The following is a 24524-nucleotide window of genomic DNA, read 5'->3' on the forward strand; positions in this document are numbered from 1 at the left end:
AGAGAGTAGCATTGAATCATATGCATTACCATATTTGAAATAGATTGCCGGTAGGAATTTTCTCTGTGATGCAGGAAGCTCAAATCTCTTGCTTTGTGACAACCTAGAGGAGTGGGATGGGGTGAAGGGTGGGAGGGAAGTTCAAGAGGGACATATGTATACCAATGGCTGACTCATGTTGATGTATGGCAGAAACTAACACATTATTGTAAAGAAATTATCCTCCAATTAAAATTAAATAAACTTTTTTAAAAAGGGAGGATTCTTCCTGCCTAATTGCCTTGAACTGGAAAATTGGCTTTTTTTCTTGCCTTTGGACTAAAACTAAAACATCAGCTATTTCTGGGTCTCAAACCTCCAACCTTCAGATTGGGACTACACCATCAGCTCCCCTGATTCTTAGGCCTTTGAACTCAAACTGGAACTAAATCATCAACTCCCCTAAGTCCACAGCTTGCCAAATATGGATCTTGGGACTTGTCAGGCTCTATCATTGTGTGAGCCAATATTTTACAAGAACTCTCTTTACTTATATAAGTAAAGTGTGTATTGGAGAACCTTAATATACTTCCTAGTGCCTTTGTTATGGCTAGTGATGACTTTTCCTTTGTTTAAAGTGATTAGATGAGTGGCTACAGTCAGCGGAGCACACTGGGTTAAGACAGTATGACTACCCCCAAAAGTAAGCAATACAGTTGACATCATGATCCAGCCCATTTACAGCCAGCTAAAATAAGTTGCAGTTCTTAACCATACTTTCTGTGATGCTTGCTGAGGCTTTCCTTCCTACTGTATTCTGTTTCATTTTATTAAATGCTAGTCATGGTTCACTAAATTTCTCTTACAATCTGCTAGTGGGCTGTAGCCTGTAGTTTGAAAAACCCTAGGTAAAACATCTGTGAGGCATTATAGAATGTTTATTAATATCACAGGTTCTCACGCTGAACTTGGACTCCACCCGTAATAACAAGGCAAACTTGACCTTGCACAAGATATTTAATGTTGCTCAGCTTCCGTTCTTCATTTGTAAACTGAGTGTTATAGTATGCTCTTCCCAGGTCTTTCCTGAGGATAGAATGAGATAGTGCATTTAAATGCCTAATTCAGTGTCTGCCATGTGATGAAATGCTCAGTAACTGTTAGCCATTTTACCACTGCTACTAGAGTTTAAGCCCTTGGAATATAGTATCAGAATGAATGACAGAGTGTGAAGAAATAGGGAGGAGGTGATGGGAGGTAAATACATGGACAAGATATAAACTCTATATCAGAAGACCTTAATTCAATACTAATTGAATCATGTTGAGCCAGTTACTTGGGCTCTTTAGACCTAAGCTTTCTCTATAGAATTGGGGAGAAAAATATTAATAAATTCCTTATAAGCAATTATGAAGATCATTTTCAATACCAGATGTGAACGACTGTATTTTACCAACCTTAGGAGTTAATATATTTATTAGAATCAAATATTTTAAATATATTTTGTTAAAACCAAATATTTTAGTTATTTCTAAGTACAGTGAAAACAAAAATAAATTGTTAATTCACTATAGGTGGTAACCAATCTGGTTGTCCCTATAATAAATCATTCCTGACTATAATCACATGATTATAACAGAGAAACCCTGTTACCTGCTATATGAGATAATAGGATCCATGTTGGTGTCTAGACAGTGCTAACCATATTTTGTGCGCTAAACATATGTTTGTTGAATGAAAAGCTATTGAATAAATAAAGAGAAGGAAAGAGGACAAAGGAAAAGAATGTAAAACTATAATTGGCATCAACTTTAGTGAGATTTTTGCCATGTCCCTATGGCTTTTTCTACCCAGTGTGTTAGGTAGTAGACCAGTTGGCCCAAGGACCCTAGTTGGAAAGTGATGATCAGTGATGGGCTAAATGTATTGCATTTTCACTGAAAGGGTCATTTCCAGGGTCATTGTTATCTGGCATCCATCAAAGGGAGGCATGATGGAACACAGGCACTGATTGGGCTTGTTAAGACTTTGAAAGATAGTGAAAAGAATTCAAACTGACCTTGATCAATGGGAGGAGCAGTCCCTCCAAAATGGGATGAAGCTCTAGGGATAGAAATGAATGACATTGATTTTTAAAAATGGCCAGGTAAGGGACAGAGGCATGAATGCTAAGATTCCAAGTCTTACAGCAGAAGTATTGGCCACTGCAGGCTGGGCATAATGATGTTTCTTCCATTTGAACAATGTTTCAAAGCTGACCAATTGCAGAGACCTATGAGATAGGTTGCCTTATTGTCCCCACATTACAGATGAGAGGAGAGTTAAGATTGTAGAATTAACAACTGGACAGCTGGGAGTAATGAATATGGTAATAGTAACACCAACATTGTTGTTCAGTCATTCAGTCATGCCTGACTCTTTGCAACCCCATGGACTGCAGCACGCCAGGCTTCCCTGACCTTCGCTATCTCCCTGAGTTTGCCCAAACTCAAGTCCATTGAGTCAATGATGCCATCCAACTATCTCATCCTCTGTCATCCCCTTCTCCTCCTGCCCTCAATCTTTCCCAGCAGCAGGGTCTTTTCCAATAAGTTGGCTCTTTGCATCAAGTGGCCAAAGTATTGGAGCTTCAGTATCAGTCCTTCCAATGAACATTCACGGTTAATTTCCTTTAGGATCGACTGGTTTGATCTTCTTGCTGTAGAAGAGACTCTCAAGAGTCTTCTCCAGCACCGCAGTTCACAAGCATCGATTCTTTGGTGCTCAGCCTTTTTTATTGTCCAGCTCTCACATCCATACATAACTACTGGAAAAACCACAGCTTTGACTAGATGGACCTTTGTTGGCAAAGTGATGTCTCTGCTTTATAATATGCTGTCTAGGTTTGTCATAGCCTTTCTGCCAAGGAGCAAGAGTCTTTTAATTTCATGACTGCAGTCAACATCTTCAGTGATTTTGTAGTGCAAGAAAATAAAGTCTGTCACTATTTTCATTGTTTCCCATTCTATTTGCCATGAAGTGATGGAACTGGATGCTGTGATCAAAGTTTTTTGAATGCTGAGTTTTAAGCCAGCTTTTTCATTTTTCTCTTTCACCTTCATCCAGAAGCTCTGTAGTTCCTCTTCATTTTCTGCCATTAGGGTGGTGTCAACTGCACATCTGAGGTCATTGATATTTCTCCCCACAATCTTGATTCTCGTTTGTGCTTCATCCAGCCTGGCATTTCTCATGATGTACTCTGCATATAAGTTAAATAAGCAAGGGGACAATATACAGAGCCTTGACATACTCTTTTCCCAATTTGGAACCAATCTGTTGTTCCATTTCTGTTTCTAACTGTTGCTTCTTGACCTGCATACAGATTTCTCAGAAGGCAGGTAAGGTGGTCTGGTATTCCCATCTCTTTAAGAATTTTCCACAGTTTGTTGTAATACACACAGCCAAAGGCTTTAGCTTAGTCAGTGAAGCAGAATTAGATGTTTTCCTGGAATTCTCTTGCTTTTCCTATGATTCAACAGTTATTGGCAATTTGATCTCTGGTTCTTCTGCCTTTTCTAAATCCAGCTTGTACATCTGGAAGTTCTCAGTTCATGTACTGTTGATACCTAGCTTGAAGGATTTTGAACATTATCTTGCTAGCATGTGACATGAACACAATTGTGTGGCAGTTTGAACATTCTTTGACATTGCCTTTCTTTGGGATTGGAACAAAAACTGACCTTTTCCAGTCTTGTGGGCAATGCTGAGTTTTCCAAATTTGCTGGCATATTGACTGCAGCACTTTGCAGCATCTTTCAGGATTTGAAATAACTGGCTGGAATTCCATTACCTCCACTAGCTTTGTTAGTAGTATTGCTTACAAAGATCCACTTGACTTCACACTCCAGGATGTCTGGCTTTAGATGAGTGATCACACCATTGTGGTTATCCAGGTCATTAAGATATTTTTTTGTAGAGTTCTTCTGTGTATTCTTACCACCTCTTCTTAATATCTTCTGCTTCTTTTAAGTTCATGCCATTTCGGTCTTTTATTGTGTCCATCTTTGCATGAAATACTCCCTTGATATCTCCAATTTTCTTGAAGAGATCTCTAGTCGGTCCCATTCTATTGTTTTCCTCTATTTCTTTGCATTGTTCACTTAAGAAGGCTTTCTTATCTCTCCTTTCTATTCTTTGGAACTGTGCATTCAGGTAGGTGTATCTTTCCCTTTCTCCTTTGCCTTTCACGCCTCTTCTTTACTCAGCTATTTGTAAGGCCTCCTCAGACAACCATTTTGCCTTATTGCATTTCTTTTTCTTAGGAATGGTTTTGGTCACTGCCTCCTGTACAATGTTATGAACCTCTGTCCATGGTTCTTCAGGCACTTTTGTCTATCAGATCTAATCCCTTAAATCTATTTGTCACTTCCACTGTGTAATCATAAGGAATTTGTTTTAGGTTATTCTTAAATGGCCTAGTGATTTTCCCTACTTTCTTCAATTAAAGTCTGAATTTTGCAATAAGGAGCTCATGATCTGAGCCACAGTCAACTCCTCGTCTTGTTTTTGCTGACTGTAAAGAGCTTCTACATCTTCAGCTGCAAAGAACATAATCAATCTGATCTTGGTATTGACCATCTGGTCATGTCCATGTAAACAGTCTTCTCTTATGTTGCTGGAAGAGGATGTTTGCAATGATCAATGCATTCTCTTGGCAAACTCTGCTAGCCTTTGCCCTGCTTCATTTTGTACTCCATGCCCAAACTTGCCTGTTTCTCCAGATATCTCTTGACTTCCTACTTTTGCATTTCAGTCCCCTATGATGAAAAGGACTTCTTCTTCTTCTTTTTTTTTGGTGTTAGTTCTATAAAGTCTTTTAGTCTTCACAGAACAGTTTAACTTCATCTTCTTCAGCTTTAGTGGTTGGGGCATAGACTTGAATCACTGTGATGTTGAATGGTTTGCCTTGAAACAAACCAGGTTCATTCTACCATTTTTTGAGATTGCACTCAAGTACTGCATTTCAAACTCTTTTGACCATGAGGGCTACTCCTTTTCTTCTAAGGGATTCTTGCCCATGGTAGTAGATATAACAGTCATCTGAATTAAATTCACCCATTTCCATCATAGTTTTACTGCACCAACATAGTGCAGCAATAAGTACCATTTTTAAACTCTTATTACTATATGTCAGGCCCTGGGCCACCTGATCACATCTCTTTCTCTCTCTTAGTCACTAAGTTGTGTCCAACTCTTGCGACCCCATGGACTGTAGCCTGCCAGTCTCCTCTGTCCATGGGATTCTCCAGGCAAGAATACTGGAGTGGGTTGCCATGTCCTTCTCCAGGGGATCTTCCTGACCCAGGAATTGAACCCAGGTCTCCTGCATTGGAGGCAGATTCTTTACCAACTGAGCTTTGAGGGAAGCCCTGATCACATAGGCTGTTTCATTTCATATTCATAACAGTCCTATGAAGTATCTTCTGTCATTGTCTCATTTAGGGGAACAGGAACCAGGCAGGAAGAGGGAGGCATTTGCCTGAGGGCATTTGCCCAAGGGTCCCATGGTCAGTCAGTGGTAGAGATGAGATGTGAACACAAGGAATCTAAATTAGAACACTTTTCAGTAATTGATGGTTAATGAGTGCTCATTATCATTAGCATTACTCTAAATATTTTCTGTGGATAGCTTTTCTTATTCCTCACAATTAATATGAGTTAAATGCCATTAATACCTCCAGCTTAAGGGATGAAGAAATTAAGGCTTAAAATGATTAAATAATCTGCCAATAATCACACAGTAACATGACAGAACTTATATTTTCAAACACTAAGTTATACTAACATCCTGCATTTAAGGGAAATCAAATCTCTTTAAACACCATCTAAAATGTACTGATGCTTGGAATTATTCTCAAACAAGCCTTTATTATCACTCCTATTTGGGTCTTAAAAACAACTGAGGTTCAGAGAAATTAAGTTCCCTGATCGGGGTCATGCAATACTAAATGCTAGAACCAAGCTCTCTACCCAGATGTGTCTGACTCCCAAGTTTAGATTCCTCACTACCATCTGCCAGCATATTTCTTCATTCCACAGACTTTGATCAAATGATTCTGCTCCTTACTCATCCCACCTAAAACTGTAATCTATAATAATAACCACTGCTTACACAGTATTTTCTTTATCATGATGCTTTTTAGAAATATCTTCATTAATTCTCATAATGGTTTTTAAAAGTAGTTTATTATACTTACATTAGTTGTGGGAAAACTGAAACTCAGAGATACCAAGTAGTAGCTTTTAAATGGCAGAACCAAAAGCAAGATATCTTTGTAAAAAGAACCCTTTTCACTACCACATTGCCTGATGGCTTTCATGGGGCCATAAAGTACTATTGGCTTCCTTCACAAGTGGAGCATCAATAGAAGTCACTCTCTGTAAGATCATTGCAGACCTTCTCAATATTCCAAACTGCAGAATCCAGAGACTTCCCTGGTGGCTCAGCAGTGAAGAATCCACCTGTAATGCAGGGGACTCAGAGACATAGGTTCAATCCCTGGGTCAGGAAGATTCCCTGGAGGAGGAAATGGCAACTGACTCCAGTAATCTTGCCTGAAAAATCCCATAAACAGAGGATCTTAGTGGACTATTGTCCACGGTGCCACAGAAGAGTTGGACACACCTGAGTGTCTAACACTCAGCAACAGAATCATGAACCTTTAGAGCTTTGAGGGCTATTAGTTTACTTTCTATTCCATGCATAGCTTCCCTCACATCATCCCAGATGGAGGTATCTTATCTGACTTACTTAGATACCTTAACTTATAAGAAAATCTGTTTCATGTGGCATTTGAGAGACAAAGGTCACCAAAGCTAAGCTAAATGTGTCAAGGAAGCCCGAATGCCTCAAGAGGTAAAGAATCTGCCTGCAATGCAGGAGATACAGGAGACAAGGGTTCGATTCCTAGGCTGGGAAGATACCTTGGAGAAGGAAACGGCAACCCCCTCCAGTATTCTTGCCTGAAAAATTCCGTGGATAGAGGAGCCTGGGAGTTACAGTCCATAGGGTCACAAAGAGTTGGACACAACTGAGCATGCATGTGCAAGACCTACCTACATTGGCCATCAAGGGAAAGCTAGCCCATTGTCTAGTAGAAGACGCATAGATAATTACAATCAGTATGGTGCATGAATTTATATATACATACATATAGGTTCTGGGTTATTTTCCTGGCTCGAGAATCCCTGCCATATTTCCAAATGCCTAGAGGTACCTCTCCTAGGAAGTTGGCCCTCCCAGGCACACTCATCATGTTCTTCTCACCCTATTATGTGTGTGTGTGTGTGTGTGTGTGTGGTTGAAATATAATATAGAAGGAGTATTAACACTTCACAATTCACACCCAGGTCATCTGCAAATCACCCAAACTCTATTTTAAAATATGTCTCGAATCGATCATGTTCTTTCATCTCCATTCTGATTCCTTACCTGGATATCAACAGGAGTCTTCTGACTGTGCTCCCTGAGTCTGCTCTCACCCCCTCTAATCTGTGCTCTCCAGACAGTGGAGTGACCTACTGATGCAGAGATTAGACCACGGCACTGCTGGGTAGCATTTTAGTGATTTCCTTTTCACTCCAGACAAAGTCTATACTTCTTACTACAACCAGCAAGACCATCTGCAGCTACTTCCAACCTCAGCTCCCTCCATCCCCCACCTTATCTGCAGGCTTCAGCCACACATTCTTATTTCAGTTCTCAAACACTCCAGGTTGTCCATTCTGCCCAGGGCACCTTCCCTCTGGTCTTGGGAATCTCCTGCTGAGTATCCTTTTGGACCTTATCCTATTTACTCAAGAAATTTTCCCAGATAATCCTAAATGGATTGTCTTCTCCCTCTCCTTCCACAGTTAGTCTCTGTTCCTACAACATGTTCATTTTTCTACGTAGCTCATTTCACAATTTGCAATTGGCTCAGCTGGTAAAGAATCCACCTGCAATGAGGAAGACCTGGGTTTGATCCCTGGGTTGGGAAGATTCCCTGGAGAAGGGAAAGGGTACCCACTCGAGTATTCTGGCATGGAGAATTCCATGGACTATATAGTCCATGGGGTCTCCAAAAGTCAGACACGACTGAGTGACTTTCATTTGACTTCACTTCATGTATCTATTCATTAGCTCACTCAACAGAAGCTATTAAGGCCAAACACTGTTCTAGGAAATGAATATATAATAGCAAACAAAACATATGAGGTCTCTGCTCTCATGGAACATGCATACTAGGAGGAAGAGGTTGACAATAAATAAGCATGTGAACATACTAATTACTGAACATGTGATAGCCTGAGAATTAAAATAGGGTGCTGTACCAAAGAAGTACTTGCCACATGGTCATAAAAGGCCTTTTGGAAAGGCGGGTATTTAAGTTGAGATTTGAATGGTTAGAATACAGCTATGCAAACATCAGAGGGAAGGGTAGCCCAGACAGAGAGAACTGCTAATACCAAGGCTGTAGGCTAAAATAAGCTTGCTATGTTAGAGTGTTTGCAGAACAATAATGACAACAACAAGAATAGAAAGAAATGAAAGAAAAAGTAAAAGGAAAGAGGAGAAAACTAAAGAAAGACAAAATAAAAGCCATCATACTCTAGCAGTGGCCAGATAAGAGATCACAGTGGTTCGGACCAGTTAGATGGTAATGGAGATGCGGTCAGATGCCATGTATGCTTTAGAAATAAAAGATGACAGATCTCACTGATGAGGGGCAGAAAGTAAAGGAGGAACCAAGAATGACATCTGGATTTTAAGGTGTTGATTTAGTTTCTTCCACTAGATTGTAAGCTTTGCAAGAACAGGAACCATATCAATTTTGTTTACCTGCCACATAATAGAAACATATTTGATGACTGCATATCTGTATGAACAAAACTATGAAAGAATGGGCAGAGGGATGTCAGGGCAGGTTTCACAGAGGTGGGGATACCCCTACAAGGTTCCAAAGAATTAGTTGAAATCTGTCAGGTTGGCAAGACGGGGAAGCATTTTGGAGGCTGACAGACAGCACCAACAAAAGGAGGCAGGAAACGTACATGAACAGAACAGTGTCACTGAAGTACTAGGTAAATTATCAGCTCGGTAATAGAGCCAGACTCCAGAGAGGCCATATGGTGAATGCACTATTCTCTTTGTCATATTTTTATATAAAGACAAATAATAGGAGCTCCAAAGAAGGGATGAAGGAGAAAAAGAGTCTAAATCCAGAAATTCCAGCCCAAAGCCATACTGATCCCTGTAGAATGTAGAAAGCTGTCAGCAGCAGCCCTTGAGGAAAGTCTAGGGTCCCATTGAAGTCTAACATCACCTCCCCAACATCCAAGACGTCCCTTGATTTTTGATGCACGGTTTCATGCTGTCTTTAGGGGAGACGCGTTTTATCTAAAGGACACATAGAAGAAAACAGCCTTGCGCATCCTCTGGGATGAACCCATAAAGGATCTGAGGCAAACCCAAGGACAGGTGAGTCCCCAAAGCAAAGCAGCCCATGTGTTCATTTAAATCATTCCATTCCAAGCTCAGCTCTTTGAGGGAGGGGATGTATTCCACACTGTGTGTTTCTTAGAAACGAGCACTTAATAGAATATAAATATTATTAAAGTCATATAGATCAGAGAGAAAAAAGACATTGAAAAAGAGGAGAGCGAGAGAAGGAGTGAGAGAGAGGGTGAGAAAGAGACAAAGAGAAAATTAGACAAACATCAAACATGGAGTGAGAGTATGCGTGATTCTGTTTGTCAAAGGGAAAGAAGGTAGAGGTTTTTGTTCTTTGTAGGTTAATATGTAAATGACATTCTGATTTATTAGCAGGCTCCAGCAGGTGAGGTGATGATTAGCACATTTCCATATTTATAGAAAAGCAACACTAACTTTCCGGATTTATAGAAAATCAGCTCTTCACAAATAGCAAATTGTGCTATTATCGACATATGGCTTTCTATAAACAGAGCTGAGGTAATTATCCCTGGGACAATTCGTTGGTGGGCTCCTTTTGAATATTAACCACATTGGAAGCCCATTTCTGCCTCACAGATTTTAAAGCGGAGGGGGCTTGAGATACCCCAGGCAATTAATTAGTAATCCAGTACCAAAGACAGAGCCCAGATGAAAGGCTGTACCAGAACACATGGTGAAAAGACACAGGTCCAGGGGTCTGATGCCAGTTTCCTGCAGCCCTGGGCCAAATATAGGGAAGTAATTAACTTCCCTAAGGAGCCTCAGCACTTCTGGGGCTAAAACTAGAATAACACCAACCTCCAAATGTTGTCAAGAATATTAAATAAGAATATATACAACAGCCCCAGAACTTAGTAAGTACTCAATAAATGTTAGCTCTTTGTTCTTCCTCATGGTTTTGAGTGACTCTTAAAAAGATCCACTTGAATTAAGTTTTTCAAACTTTTTTTATACTGATCTATCCTGAACTATTTCATTTGTCATGACTCTGCACATATATATGTCTTTAACCAAAAGAAGTTTCTTGAAGCAATAACTTATCCTCGCTGCCTACAAACCATTATGATATTTTCTCTTCTGTTCTGTGTTGTTCAAAATGTTTGTGATCCATACATTGATTTCAGGATCTACTATTGGTTTTCAACCTACAGTTTAAGTATTATGCCACAGGAAGGGAGGGACTGTATTTAGATTTGCTTGCCTTTGTATCCCTAGCACAAACCTGTAGAAGATACCGAATAGATATTTGAATTATAAAAGAATGGATACAGAGATAGATGGACAAGTTTATGAATGGCCCTAGTTAGGAATCTAAGTTAACGCCCTCTTCAAACTCAGTGTCTTGTTTTGCTCACTCACTGTGTACTAAACCCTGTGTTGAGCGCTAAAGAGGTGGAAAAGTGTCAGACACGACGCTTGCTTTCAAGGATCTTGCTGTCTAGATGACAAGAGAAATAATTAACATTTGGAAAATTGCTTTAAAGACTAAACTGTGGAATTTATATGAATGTGTGGAAGGAAGGAAGGAATTGACCAGCCTGAACTGGTGCAGTCAGAGAAACTTCTTGAAACTTGGAGGTTGAACCTGGGCTTGAAAAATGGATACACCTCTCACCCTTCTACTCATTCACTGGTTCTCAAACTATACTAAGCATCAGAATAACCTGGAGGGTGATTGTCGAAACACACTACTGGACCTACTCCCAGAGTTTCCCATTTAGCAGGTTTGGGATGAGAACCTGAGAATTTGCATTTTAGCACATTCCCAGGTGATGCTAATGCTGTTGGTGGGAGTCCGCATGTTTTAGAACCACTATTCTAGCAGTTTGGAGTGAGACCATGGAGATTGTTGATGTCTTGCTAAGAATTTTAGGTTTTAGTATTAGCCTTGTAGGATCTTAGGCAAGGAGGTGACATCCTAAGATCTGTGAGGCAGAACTGTCCTTCTGGTAGCAGTGTTGAGAATGGATTGGAAGGAGTGTCTTCCTTTGAAGACCATTTCGGAGTTGCTGCAGTAGTAAGTGAAAGGTATAAACCCAGCCTCCCATTGCAGGAGGGGATGTAGAAGAAAGGATGGAGGAGAGCTGCTCAGGAGAGAGAGCTGAAGGGTCTTAGAGATCTACAGGGATGGAGGGGAAGGAGGGTCTGGGATGACTCTAGGTTTCTGCCATCACTGTCTGCTTGGATGGGCGTTCTACCCACCAATAATCTACATTTAAAATGTTTTAACATTTTAAACAGCAAAACCCCAGAGACCCTTTATTATTAAAGAGATAACTATGGTGCCATAGAAAATGCATGATTTTGGACAGCCAGACAAGTCTGCATTCAAACTCTATCTGTGGTGCTTCCTAGCAAGCCACTTCACCCTGTTGAACCTCAAGTTTCTATAAATAATAATACCAATGCTACCTTAGAGAGTTGTCATGGAGACTAAGTGAGATCACGCATGGCTGAGAGTCAGTGACTAGAAAACTGCTCACCACATCTGGTGTACGCATTGAACACCATGTGTGTCGCGCACCCATTCTACTTACCAGCTGTTTCCATTTTTTCTCTGTTAAGCACGAGGATATACTCATAGACACCACCCATCGATCCAGACGTTATGTAATGGGTGCCATAGTCATTGATGAACTTGGCATACATGCCATAGTGGTATTGCTCTGGAAGCTCCATTAGTGACTGCTGCATACCTTCATCCAGCATGATGTTTTCCCTCCTCATCTTAAAATGAGCAGTCTGCACCTTTGTGAAAATTCTCATAAAGATGTATTTCTGCCAACAACAACGACCACCATTAAATGAGGGAAAAGAACACAGAGAGTATATATTTTACCACATGAGATCACGTAAAAGGTCAGCATTTAGTACCTGCAGATATATATACACCTACGTATAACTGTGGGAATTATATGTAAAGGTGTAGGGAACAAGGTATAAAGAAGGTTGAGAAGTGCTTGCAAATGAGACTCTCAACCAGGGCTGAACATTCTTGCAAACGAGATGTTCTGCCCAGTGTAGGGAACTAGGTTTAAAGAAGGTTGAGAAGTGCTTGCAAACCAGACTCTCAACCAGGGCTGAACATTCTTGCAAACGAGATGTTCTGCCCAGTGTAGGGAACTAGGTTTAAGGAAGGTTGAGAAGTGCTTGCAAACGAGACTCTCAACCTGAGCTGAACATTCTTGCAAACGAGATGTTCAGCTAAGAATCCTGTTTGTTCCCGTGGGAAAAGAACATTTCTTGCACACAAGGATGTTTCTCTGATTCCTCAAAAGGAACAGACCCTGGGACAAAACGGATTCTAAGTTGATAAGGAAGTTCCCCAAAACAAAGTCTTAGCTGCAGTAAATAAGTCAAGGTAAAGGTTATCTCACCCTGCGCCTGCGCACTGTATAGTCTCTGAATCATAGTGCTTGGCAGCTTGCCCTGTAGGTTGTCGTGCAAGGGATATAAAATAAAGTAGCTGTAAGAAGCAAGTGTTAAAATATAAAGATTTAAACCACTCTGCAGTGTTGGTGTTTCATTCCGTCGCCGGCAAAAGGTATAGATATACTTACATATATATGTATATAAATATATATAAGGGGGGATTACTACATTTTGCAAGCATATATTAGGCACCAGTGTGTACCTGGCTTCTCCTGTGCCTTCATCTCTTTCCTACTATGTCACCCAGGTCAAGTTCTCATCAGCCCTTCCTGGGTTCATTATCTCAGTGTGCTTCACTGTGTTCCTTGCCTCTACCCTGCCCTCGGCCCACTCTTACCTCCACATCTTTCTCTAATTGAAGCAGTACGCAACTTCCAACATAAGTATTAGGCATCCATTAAAGATTAAGGATTTAGGAATATTTTGATGACATTGTGAAATGCCAATGTCATTTAATTCATTGAACAAATTCCTAACAGTGCCTGTCATCACATGCTTTCTGCTAGGTGCAGGGAACATGATCTTGAATGAGATAGTCCCTGCCCTCATAGAGCTTATATTTTAGTGGTAATCTTATACCATTCAGCAATCAAGAAATGCAGGATCCTGATATAATAATGAAAAAAAAAAAAAAAAAAAAAGACAGGACCAGGGTGAGGTTGGATTGGTTTAAGAGGAAGTGGGTTATGCATGCACTTTCCTTGCAGAGAATGTAACCCTTGTTCCAAAGTGATAGTGAAAGTTGAAGGAAACGACCTGGTGTTTGAAAAGTCCGCATTACCCTGAGAGTTGTATCTCAGAACAACACTTCCCTTCAGATCAATAGCTTATTTGTGGCCAAGCTCCAAAATGTAATTTATATTTGTTAACAAAGTTAACTTTTATAACTGTTTTTTCATCATGTAAAATCATGTTTTGAGTCCTCTGTAAATCCCAAGTTCTGGTGCAATGTTTTGAGGCTTTGGGGTAAATTTCTGATCAATTCAGTGAATATTGCTCTGGCTCCTGGTTGCCTCTCCATCGTTATCACTCGCTGTTTTCCCTTCCCACCCGGGCTTCAGACAGTGGAAGTCCTTTCAGTCCACATCTGTGAGAGGCAGTTTCTCATCTCCAGGCTTTTGTACACGCTCTTTCCCAGGCTGAGAATAGCCTTCTCTTAGCTTCTGCCTCACTTCATCCAGACAGCTGGTACTAGTCTTTAGATGCCAGTTAAGTCAGACTCCCTGACTTCCTCAAGGAAACATTGCCTGATAATAGACAGGATAATAGGCAATTAGTAGTAAACGGTTGATGAAGAAAGATTCATTGAGCAGGCCAGCCATCCAATCTATGGAAAAGCCTGGAAAAGCCAGGCTTGCTGTAGAATTCTTCCAAGTCTAGTTTAGAGGGTTTAGCTGTTTCTCTTTAAGACATTACCATTCTAAGTATTTCCCTGTATGCTCCAGGTAACCATAAAAAAGGATGGGGAAATGATAAGAGTACTAGTCTTATCATGCAATGTATTCCCTTTGTGATGATTCTGTATGTGAAAGTGTAATAAGAAAACAAACATGATTACCACTGATCAGACATTTCCAATTATACAAGCAAATGAAGATTCAATTACTACTGTACTTTTTAATGCAGTTAAGGTAGTGCGTGTTCGGCACAGATTATGGGATAGTGTGCAACATGGGCATTATGTTTTAATACCTTCTCATTATACTTGCTTAACTTTTTTAAGAAGGAAGCATCTTGTGACGTGGATACACCTGTAGTCACCATGACTGGGTCGCCTGTAGAGCTCACACCAACGGTCAATCCTTTTGACACAGAATTGTCATTTTTCACTTTAGTAAGAAGATCATTTGCGTCATTATATTTCTCTGAAGAGAATTTAGTATCTGCCAGGGCCTGAGAGGAAACACATAATGTTAGCTTTGTACACATAAAGTTATATTCCAATTCATAGGTAATATTTAAATCTTTTCTCTGTAAATAACCAATGTTTCAGATTATTATAAATACTCCTTTAAAAAGGCTATTCCAAATTGATACTAAAATGCAGAAAATTCAGTAGTGCTTAGTAATTAGTGGTACTACTAAAATATTTATTTAAACATACACACATGATTCTGATAAAACGTTATAATGTTCTGTGCATTTATTTCTTTCCAGAGGGCTCATCCTTCCTGTGTAGAAGATAGGAAGATAGACACCCTTCCTTCCTGCTTGACTCTGTAGTGGGGAAATACAGAAAGCCATATCTAGGCATGGACAAGAGGCAAAGGCAGGCAGGTGGTGACAGTTCTAAGTAGAGGTATGCTTAGGGACCACCCAAAAGTGTTTGGTTATTTCATTCCAGGATTGCATTTCTCAGCCAGCTTGACCTCAGGTCTGGTCATGTGCTCTGCTTGAGCCAAGGAAGTGAGGGTTAGGAGCCCATGGGTAGTTCGCTCTGTAATCACAAGAGCACAAGAGTGTTGAGATGGAGGCTCCATTAATTTGGGTCCTGAGTGTCTGTGATGATGAGAGTTTCCTTTCCATGTTAGGATGAATGAATAGCAGAAAAGGGGCATTACTGTTTTAAGCACTGAGATTGAAGAATCTTTTGTTGCCACAGCAGAGCCTAGTCTATCTTGCCTGACACATAGGCCCTAGACCGTCCTCCGGTTAGGAAAATGGCAGTGCCTGTCTCCCAGCTTGGCTTACTTAGACCTGATGACAGAGGTGGAAGTGGGCTGGGGAGAGCCAGTTTCTTTTTTTCAATGTAACTATAGTTGATTTACAGCACTGTGTTAGTTTCAGGTATGTAGCTTCAGATTCATTTCCATTATAGTTTATTACAGGACATTGAATATGTTCTTGGTGCTATATGGTAAATCCTCATTGTTTATTTTATATGTAGTAGTTTGCATCTGTTACTCCCATACTCCTGATTTATCTCTCCCCTTCCCCTTTCCCCTTTGGTAGCCCTAAGTTTGATTTATATGTATGTGAATCTATTATTACTTTGTGCTTGAGTTGATTTGTGTTAATTTCTTAGATTCCACATATAAGTGATCATATAATGTTTATCTTTGCCTGGCTTATTTAGTGTGATAATGTCTAGGTCCAACCACGCTGTTGCAAATGGCATTGTCATTCTTTTTTTATGACTGAGTAATATTCTATTGTATATGTGTACCACGTCTTCTTCATCCTTTCCTCTTCTGATGGACATTTGCTTCCACTTCTTAGCTATTGTGGACAGTGGGAACCAACTTCTTAAAACAGAATCCATAAGCCTAGCCTTATCCTCTGTCAATATTTTTCTTTTTAGAAACTTGAGCGGGGGAGGGTGAAGGATGTGACTAGATAGTTGTTCAGGGTCCTGGCATCCTATCATCTCTTTCTATAGATAGAATGTAGATAGAATATATATGATACAGAAAGAATTTGCATCATCTAGCCTCTCTTCTAAATGCTGTATAGCCAGGCTTAGTTCAGATAGATCTGGATTTAAATCTTGTCTCTGCTACCTATTGGGCCGGACATTTATCCCTCTAAGTCTCTGGGATTTTTTTTTTCTTTTTTTTTTTTGTTATTTTATTTGTTATTTTACTTAACAATACTGTATTGGTTTTGCCATACATTGACATGAATCCCCCTCGGGTGTACATGAGTTTCCAATCCTGAACCCCCCTCCCATCTCCCTCCCCATATCATCTCTCTGGGTCATCCCAGTGCACCAGCCCCAAGCATCCCGTATCCTGTATCAAACCTAGACTGGCGATTCATTTCTTACATGATAGTATACATGTTTCAATGCCATTCTCCCAAATCGTCCCACCCTCTCCCTCTCCCACAGAGTCCAAAAGACTGTTCTAAACATCTGTGTCTCTTTTGCTGTCTCGCATACAGGGTTATCATGACCATCTTTCTAAATTCCATACATATGTGTTAGTATACTGTATTGGTGGTTTTTTTTTTTTTTTTCCTGGCTTACTTAACTCTGTATAATCGGCTCCAGTTTCATCCACCTCATTAGAACTGATTCAAATGTATTCTTTTTAATGGCGGAGTAATACTCCATTGTGTATATGTACCACAGCTTATCCATTCGTCTGCTGATGGACATCTAGGTTGCTTCCATGTCCTGGCTGTTGTAAACAGTGCTGCAATGAACACTGGGTACAGGTGTCTCTTTCAATTCTGGTTTCCTCGGTGTGTATGCCCAGCAGTGGGATTGCTGGGTCATAAGGCAGTTCTATTTCCAGTTTTTTAAGGAATCTCCACACTGTTCTTCATAGTGTCTGTACTAGTTTGCATTCCCACCAACAGTGTAACAGGGTTCCCTTTTCTCCACACCCTCTCCAGCATTTATTGCTTGTAGACTTTTGGATCGCAGCCATTCTGACTGGTGTGAAATGGTACCTCATTGTGGTCTTGATTTGCATTTCTCTGATAATGAGTGATGTTGAGCATCTTTTCATGTGTTTGTTAGCCATCTGTATGTCTTCTTTGGAGAAATGTCTATTTAGTTCTTTGACCCATTTTTTGATTGGGTCGTTTATTTTTCTGGAATTGAGCTGCAGGAGTTGCTTGTATATTTTTGAGATTAGTTGTTTGTCAGTTGCTTCATTTGCTATTATTTTCTCCCATTCCGAAGGCTGTCTTTTCACCTTGCTTATAGTTTCCTTTGTTGTGCAGAAGCTTTTAATTTTAATTAGATCCCATTTGTTTATTTTTGCTTTTATTTCCAGTATTCTGGGAGGTGGATCCTAGAGGATCCTGCTGTGATTTATGTCAGAGAGTGTTTTGCCTATGTTCTCCTCTAGGAGTTTTATAGTTTCTGGTCTTACGTTTAGATCTTTAATCCATTTTGAGTTTATTTTTGTGTATGGTGTTAGAAAGTGTTCCAGTTTCATTTTTTTACAAGTAGTTGACCAGTTTTCCCGGCACCACTTGTTAAAGAGATTGTCTCTAATATCTAAAATGGGTCAATGGTAATATCTGTTCCATTGTCTTGTAATGAGGATTCAGTGGGAGAATTTGTGTGAAAGTAGGAGAGGACACTTGGTAAGCCTGCAGTGAGGTGTGCTGTGTAGATGGCTCACCCACAGGGTGAGGGGCAGAGAAATGAATGGTTAGGAGCAGGCCCTGGAGCTGACTGTGAGCTCCATGGTGACCAGGAGACTGCAGAATTTTAAAGATGTGGAGAATCTTAGGGAACCTTAGCAGTTTTCAAGCACTTTTCGAGAGCAGAACCTTTCCTCCCAACAAAATCATGTACAGAAAGCCAAGAGATGAAGGTCATCAGTGAAGACCTGTCCTCGAGGAAGCAGGGGCGCAGGTCTCAGGACCCACAGCCACCTCCTATCTTGCCCCCACTTTACATCTTAGGAACCTGAGCCTGGGGAAGGACAGTGAGCTGCTCAAGGTCTGATATACATCTGTTCTAATAGTGTCAAAACCTGGAAATAGGGCTTCTGACTAGCAGCCCAGAAAATAGGGCCTCAGTCTATTTCAGTGCTTTAGGACCAGAACCGAGATCTAGCGGAGGTGGTCCCATTTACAGTACAGTCCCATTTACAGAGGCTCCCTGGCCCTGACCTGGATTCTTCAGCCCTGAGCATGTGTGGGAGCAGGTGCATTGGGAGCTTCAGCCACCAGCAAGCCCTATAGGAAGTAAAATCTTCCAAAGCAAGTCATCCTATCTTCACCAATAGACTTCCCCTCCATGCCTCCCTGCCACAGTGGCCTGTGAGCACCCCGTTCAGACTTACTTCAAAGTGATATTTCAGGAAATTGTAGGGTTTCCGGAAGTATTTATCATCATCTCCATAGTAGAGACGCTCACAGGTGGGGTCATACTGAAGCTCCCTCCATTCCCCATTGTATACAGTCTCACACTGGCCCCCGTAGTACCTGGCATCATACACATTCTGAGTTTCTTCCTGGGTCAGGATATTATACCTAAATTGAAAAGGAAAGCACCTTCTAAGAGAGAGCACTGGAAAAGCAAAGAATAACACAAAATCTCCTCTGCACATTGATGTAACTGGTAGGCTGAGCAGTGTTTCTCCAACTGAGTTATGCGAGGCACTAGGTTTCCTTGAAGTACCTTATGGGCCATTTTGGGTAAAGGTGGGAAACCAAGTGGGCTGGGCATGAGCCCCCACCTTCCCTTAAACCAGATCAGCCAGACAACGTCATTCAGCATCTACGACAGGGCTCCCACATAGGAGGCCCTCCTAAATATTTGTTGAGTAAACTGAAGAAGAATATGCATGATTATCAAAATTCTGAGCCCAGGAACTAGACAGTCCAGACCTGTTTCCTGTCTCTCCCACATCTAGCTGTGTGATTGACCTTGGGCAGATCATTTAATCTCTCTGTGTTTCAGCATAGTCATTTGTAAAAAAAAACAAACAAAAAAAAAAAACCACAAAAAACAGCTAAAACTACTGCCCTCACAGAGTTAAGCATGAGTTAAAACAAGTAAAGGAATCATAATAGTACTCATATGAAATATTAAAAAAATGTTGCTGTTGCTGGTTTTTGTTAGTATTATTTCAGAAGAAGTTCTGCTGCTAAAAACTAACTTTGAAATATTAGTATAGTTCATAGTGGTAAGCTGATGATCTAATCCTCAGAAAGGCTGTAGTCTTCTAGGCAGCATGGAGAAACACAGTGTGAAGTCAGGGAGTTGAGTCGCTAAGTCATGTCTGACTCTTTGCGACCCCATGGACGGTATTGCCCACCAGGCTCCTCTGTCCATGGGATTCTCCAGGCAAGAATGCTGGAGTAGGTTGCCATTTCCTTCTCCAGAAGTCAGGGAGACACCTGGTTAATTTCTGGCTCTGTCATTTACTAGCTGTGTGACTTTGTAGAAAGTTTCTACAAACTTCCTGAAGATCATTTTCCTCATTTGAAGAACAGAATAGTAAAAGTGTCATTTAGTGAAGTCTAAATGAGAGCATTAGGGTAAAACAGAAATACACTTGATAGTAATTCTTCTTTTCCCCTGGCCCAATACCATTCCAGAAATATTTTCTAATACTTCCCTCTCTGAGGGTGCTTCACATCTATCTGCCTAAGTCCTCTGTTTTAGGTCATGGATGGTTTAACCATATTTAGGTAACAATAATGTGAAGCAGGTGAAAGACAGCTTTAATTTCTTGAAAAGAGAAAGTTAACTGAACAAAAGCATGAAACTTGACTAAGAGTTCAAAGACCTTACAATCTAAGCCTCTTATGTTGTAGACAATAAAATGATTGCTTTTCTTTTCATCTCAAACTTCTGTTCAGCCTTTAAGACCCAACTCGAATGCTGCCTCCTCTGTATCATCTTTGATTATCCTGGACAGATAATTGTCCCTCCTCTGTGTTCCCAGGGCATTCGGTGATTGCCTCTGGCATAGCATACGTCATGTTTGTTTATTTCCTTTGTGAAAAAGCACAAAGGCAGATTAGCAGGGGAAGGATTATGAATAAAACCTGCTTCACAAGAATAAGTGGATAATTACAGAGCACTTGGCGCATAGTAGGGATTCAATGTGAGTGAACTCCCTTCTTCCCTTCCTTTCTCTATCTCTTTCTTCCTATTAGTGGAAGTGATGTAATGATAGCTGGGATGAATTGAATACACATCTTACCAGACATTTAGTGTACATTAGCTTTCAACCTCATAACAACTTTGCAAATGTGAAAATTGAAGCTCAGAAAAATTAAGTAACTTGCCTATAGTCAGAACTGGGATTTTTTTCCTAGATTTTTTTTGGACACTACAATCTAGGTTCTTACTCTTTACCCTGCAATTTCTATCTTTCCACCTATGGGACATGTTGCTGCCTATAGCTGATAAATACAGTCTCTCTAATGGACCAAAGAAAAACTCAAAAGAACCATAAGCTCCAAGATTGTACTGCAATCTCTAACCATAAGTAAAGCCTATGTATATTTGGAAAATCTGATTGCAGAAGCCCTGGTGGAAATAAAAAGAGAGAAATTCCACTTTTCAGAAACTTCTTCTGCAGAAATATTCATACATGTGTACAAAATTATATATATGAAAATGTTCATTGTAGCACTGTTTATGAAAGGGAAAAGGGGAAAATAATCTAATTATCTTTCAGTTCCATAGGAGGTAATTTAATTATCATACAGTTACACTATAGAAGAATTGGGAAATTGTTTTCTTTTTCTTTTTTTTTTTTATTTTGTTTACAAAGGTCCATATAGTAAATAATTTAGGCCTTGCAGGTTGTGTAGATTTCTGCTGCAACTGCTCAACTCTTCCACTGTAGGGCAAAAGCTGTGTTTCAATAAAACTTTATTTAAAAACAGACTGCAGGCTGAATTTTGCACCTAGGCCATGGTTTGCTGATCCTTGTCATGGAATACTACATTGTTGCTTAGAAAAAGACAATAGATGATATGGCAGGAAATCTTCAAAATATTAAGTGAAAACAAGTTGTGGGCAGTATGTATAATCTAATCATATTTATATAAAATATACTTATGCCTATAATGCACAGTACATTTAATTGAATTCTTTCCATACAGTATATGTTGGCAGTGCATTTTTACATGATTGGGAAGTCCCAACTTAACAAGGGTCAGTTCCAGGGAAGGAAGAGAGAGAGGGTAAGTGGGTGGGACAAGGTTAAGGACAGTGAAGGAAAAAGTTCAGTTTTTACCTCAAATACTGATTACTTTTGTAACAATAAATAAAAATTGAAAGCTGGGAAATGCCTAAATAAGAAAAAAATAAAATATCAGGAAGGGCCTCTAAGATCTTATAGATGAATGGAAAAACCACCATAATGTCAGCTGTTGGGAGTGGAGGTGGCCCCTTTCTGCTGTTTTCAGTGTTCAGTGTGAGCAAAGTACTCGACCCTACAAGTATTAGTATATTTGAAATTCTCCTGATGGAATCACACGAGATCAGGGTCATGGTCTGAGATCTTTTTGTCAATAAGGAGGTAGTCGTTTTCCAAGTCAGCACCTCAGTATTTCATGCTCATACTCTTTGCACCCCATAGTCACTTTCAAAATCAAGATTTTGGTGGTAGAGCCTGAAATATGCCCTCCCAATATTCAGATGTTGAAGTCCTGACTCCCCAACCCTCAGAAATGTACAGTATTTTGGTGATAAGATCCTTAACATGGCAACTGAGGTAGAATGAGCTTGTTAGGGAAGGCCCTAATCCAATATGACTGGTGTCCTTACAAGAAGAGGAAGTTAGGGCACAGCCATGGGCAGAGGGAAGACACTGTGAGGACCCGGGAGAAGACGGCCTTTCAGCAGCCACGGAGGGAGGCCTCAGGAAAAGCAATCCTACCTTCATCCCAGGTTTCTAGCCTCCTGAGAAGAAAGTTTCTATTGCTTTAAGCCACCTAGTTTGTGGCATTTTGTTATGGTAGTCCAGAAAATTAATATTATTGGTCCAAAAGAAACAAATACTTGCTCATCTTTTCATGCATGTGTGGCCACATGCATTTACTGGATTCTGCCCTATCTGGTAGGTGGGCTGTGATCTGAAGGTGATTAAAGCACAGTGAATGAGTGCAGCATGTCACAGAACCCACACGTGACTGGGAGTGGGCTGCCACATGGCCCAGCTGCTGTGTGATGATTACTACCTCTCTCTGTCTCCTCATCTGCAAAGATCCAGCTGCTCCTATTGATTTGTTTCACTGCAATCAATACTCAGTGACAGACTGTTCTAGAAAAAGCTCTGATACAGAGGCTGAGGAGATGAAAAACATGAATCAGAGCAGCCTCTGCCCTCAAAGAGCTTATGTTCAAGTTAGGGGACAAGGCCCAAAGCAAAGACTAGCAATGCCATGTGTCACTATAAGCTCAGCCCTGTGCTGGGTGCTGGAGAAGCAGAGATGATGAGGGATCCCTCAGCCTGGGAAACAGATGTCTCTGCCCTGTTGGCTAAGTGCTGGGAGAGGAGGATACACAGGGATGCTAGGAGCAGTGGGAGGGGACTGTCAGCCTAAACAGCACTGAGAGGAGGAGTGGGGGTGGAGATGATGCCTGGATGTCTTAACTGGGCTATCATAGCAAAATACACCCAATACAATACCCAAGTCTGGGTGACTCAAAGAATTTTGACAAATTTATGTTCTCTCAGTTCTGGAAGCTGGAAGTCTAGGAGAAAGGTACCATCAGGGTTGGTTTCTGATAAGGCCTCTCTTCCTGGGTTGCAGATAGCCACCAGCTCACCATGTCCTCACATGGTGCCTTCTCTGTGCATGTGGTGAGAGAGAGCTCTCTGGTGTCTTTCCTTCCTCATATAAGTATACCAGTCCTATTGGATTAGGGCCCCACCCTTATGACCTCATTTGACCCTAATTACCTCTGTAAAGGCCCTATCTCTAAATATAATCACATAGGTGTTAGGGTTTCCACATATGAATTTTAGGGGGATGCAATTCAGTGCATAACACTAGGTAAAAAGGTAACCAGATAGGAATATATGGAAGGATATTCCAGAAAGAAGGAACTAACTTTATGAAATCTCAGAAGAAAAGCAAGTGTTGTGTGTGTGGGTTTGAACCTAAACATAAGGTATACAATGAAGTCAAGTTAGAATCAAGGATGACTGGAACTCAACAGATTAAAAAAAACAAAAATGTGTCCTGAGAGGTGTAAGTCAGCAGTCACAAAGTGGAGATTCAAGCTCCACAGTGTCTCACCTTTAAAGTCCATTTTCTTGCCATGTCTTGGTTGTATCAGCAACTGCAGTGCAAAGCAGAGTATGAATAAGGCTACTGGAAAGTGCACTTAGTCAGAGAAGAGTTATTTGGGGGAATACTGGAAGCCTTCGTAGAAAATGTAAATGGGCCTCGGAAATGGAATTGGGGCAAGAGGAATGAGCAGTAGAGTGGGAAAGGGTGAAATAAGGATATGCAGATAGAGACATAGAGGGGAACAGGAGCTATGTCATGTAAACAGGACTGAGCAAGTCACCTGTTATGGACTGAACTTTGTGCCCCTCCCAAGTTCATATGCTAAGACTCTAACCCCCCATGTGGTGGTATATAGATGGAGACCTTTGGGAGGTGCTTTGGTCATCAGGGTGGACCCCTCATGAATGGAGCTACTGCTCTTACAGAGGAAACCCACAGGGCACCCTGATCCCTTCCACCATGGGAAGACACAGCAAGAAGACTGCTAACTGAAAGAACACCCTCACCTGGCCAGACTGGCACCCTGACCTCAGACTTGCAGCTGCAGAAGTCTGAGAAATAAATTTCTGTTTTTTATAGGCCACCCAGTGTGTGGTAGCTTGTTAGAGCAGCCTGAATGAACTTAAGACACTAGAGGGACAGTGGCCTCTCAGGATGCAATCTAGAGGAATTCCTCCCAAAGACCCTCTTGTTTCCCTGAAACCAATACTCATGACTGATGCGAGATCATGCCCCAGACTCACAGAGCCAGCGGGCAGTGACTCACCCCAAGGCCGCCCTCTCTGATCCTGGAATTGGGTCATACTGGCTGCAGTCATTTTCTGGAATCCTGAAGTCTTCACAGTCATCCTCATCAGAGCCATCCAGGCAGTCCTGGTCTCCATTACACACCAGGTGGCGTTTCAGGCAGCGACCTGAGCAAGGAGAGGCAGTGGATGCTTCTAGAGCCTCC

General features: G+C 40.9%; 1 protein-coding gene across 1 annotated transcript in view; it reads right to left on the reverse strand.

Annotated features, from left to right (window-relative positions):
- Nucleotides 1–24524, reverse strand: part of C8A (complement C8 alpha chain) — a 72773-nt gene that overhangs the window by 25227 nt on the left and 23022 nt on the right. Inside the window, exons 4-7 of the mRNA XM_052638110.1 lie at nucleotides 24339–24486; nucleotides 18652–18841; nucleotides 14597–14797; nucleotides 12010–12250 (exon numbers count right to left, since the gene is read on the reverse strand). Coding sequence (XP_052494070.1) covers nucleotides 12010–12250; nucleotides 14597–14797; nucleotides 18652–18841; nucleotides 24339–24486 — 780 coding nt within the window. The remainder of the gene's footprint in view (nucleotides 1–12009; nucleotides 12251–14596; nucleotides 14798–18651; nucleotides 18842–24338; nucleotides 24487–24524) is intronic.

This window comes from Budorcas taxicolor, chromosome 3, assembly GCF_023091745.1.
Source record: "Budorcas taxicolor isolate Tak-1 chromosome 3, Takin1.1, whole genome shotgun sequence".
Lineage (NCBI taxonomy): Eukaryota > Metazoa > Chordata > Mammalia > Artiodactyla > Bovidae > Budorcas > Budorcas taxicolor.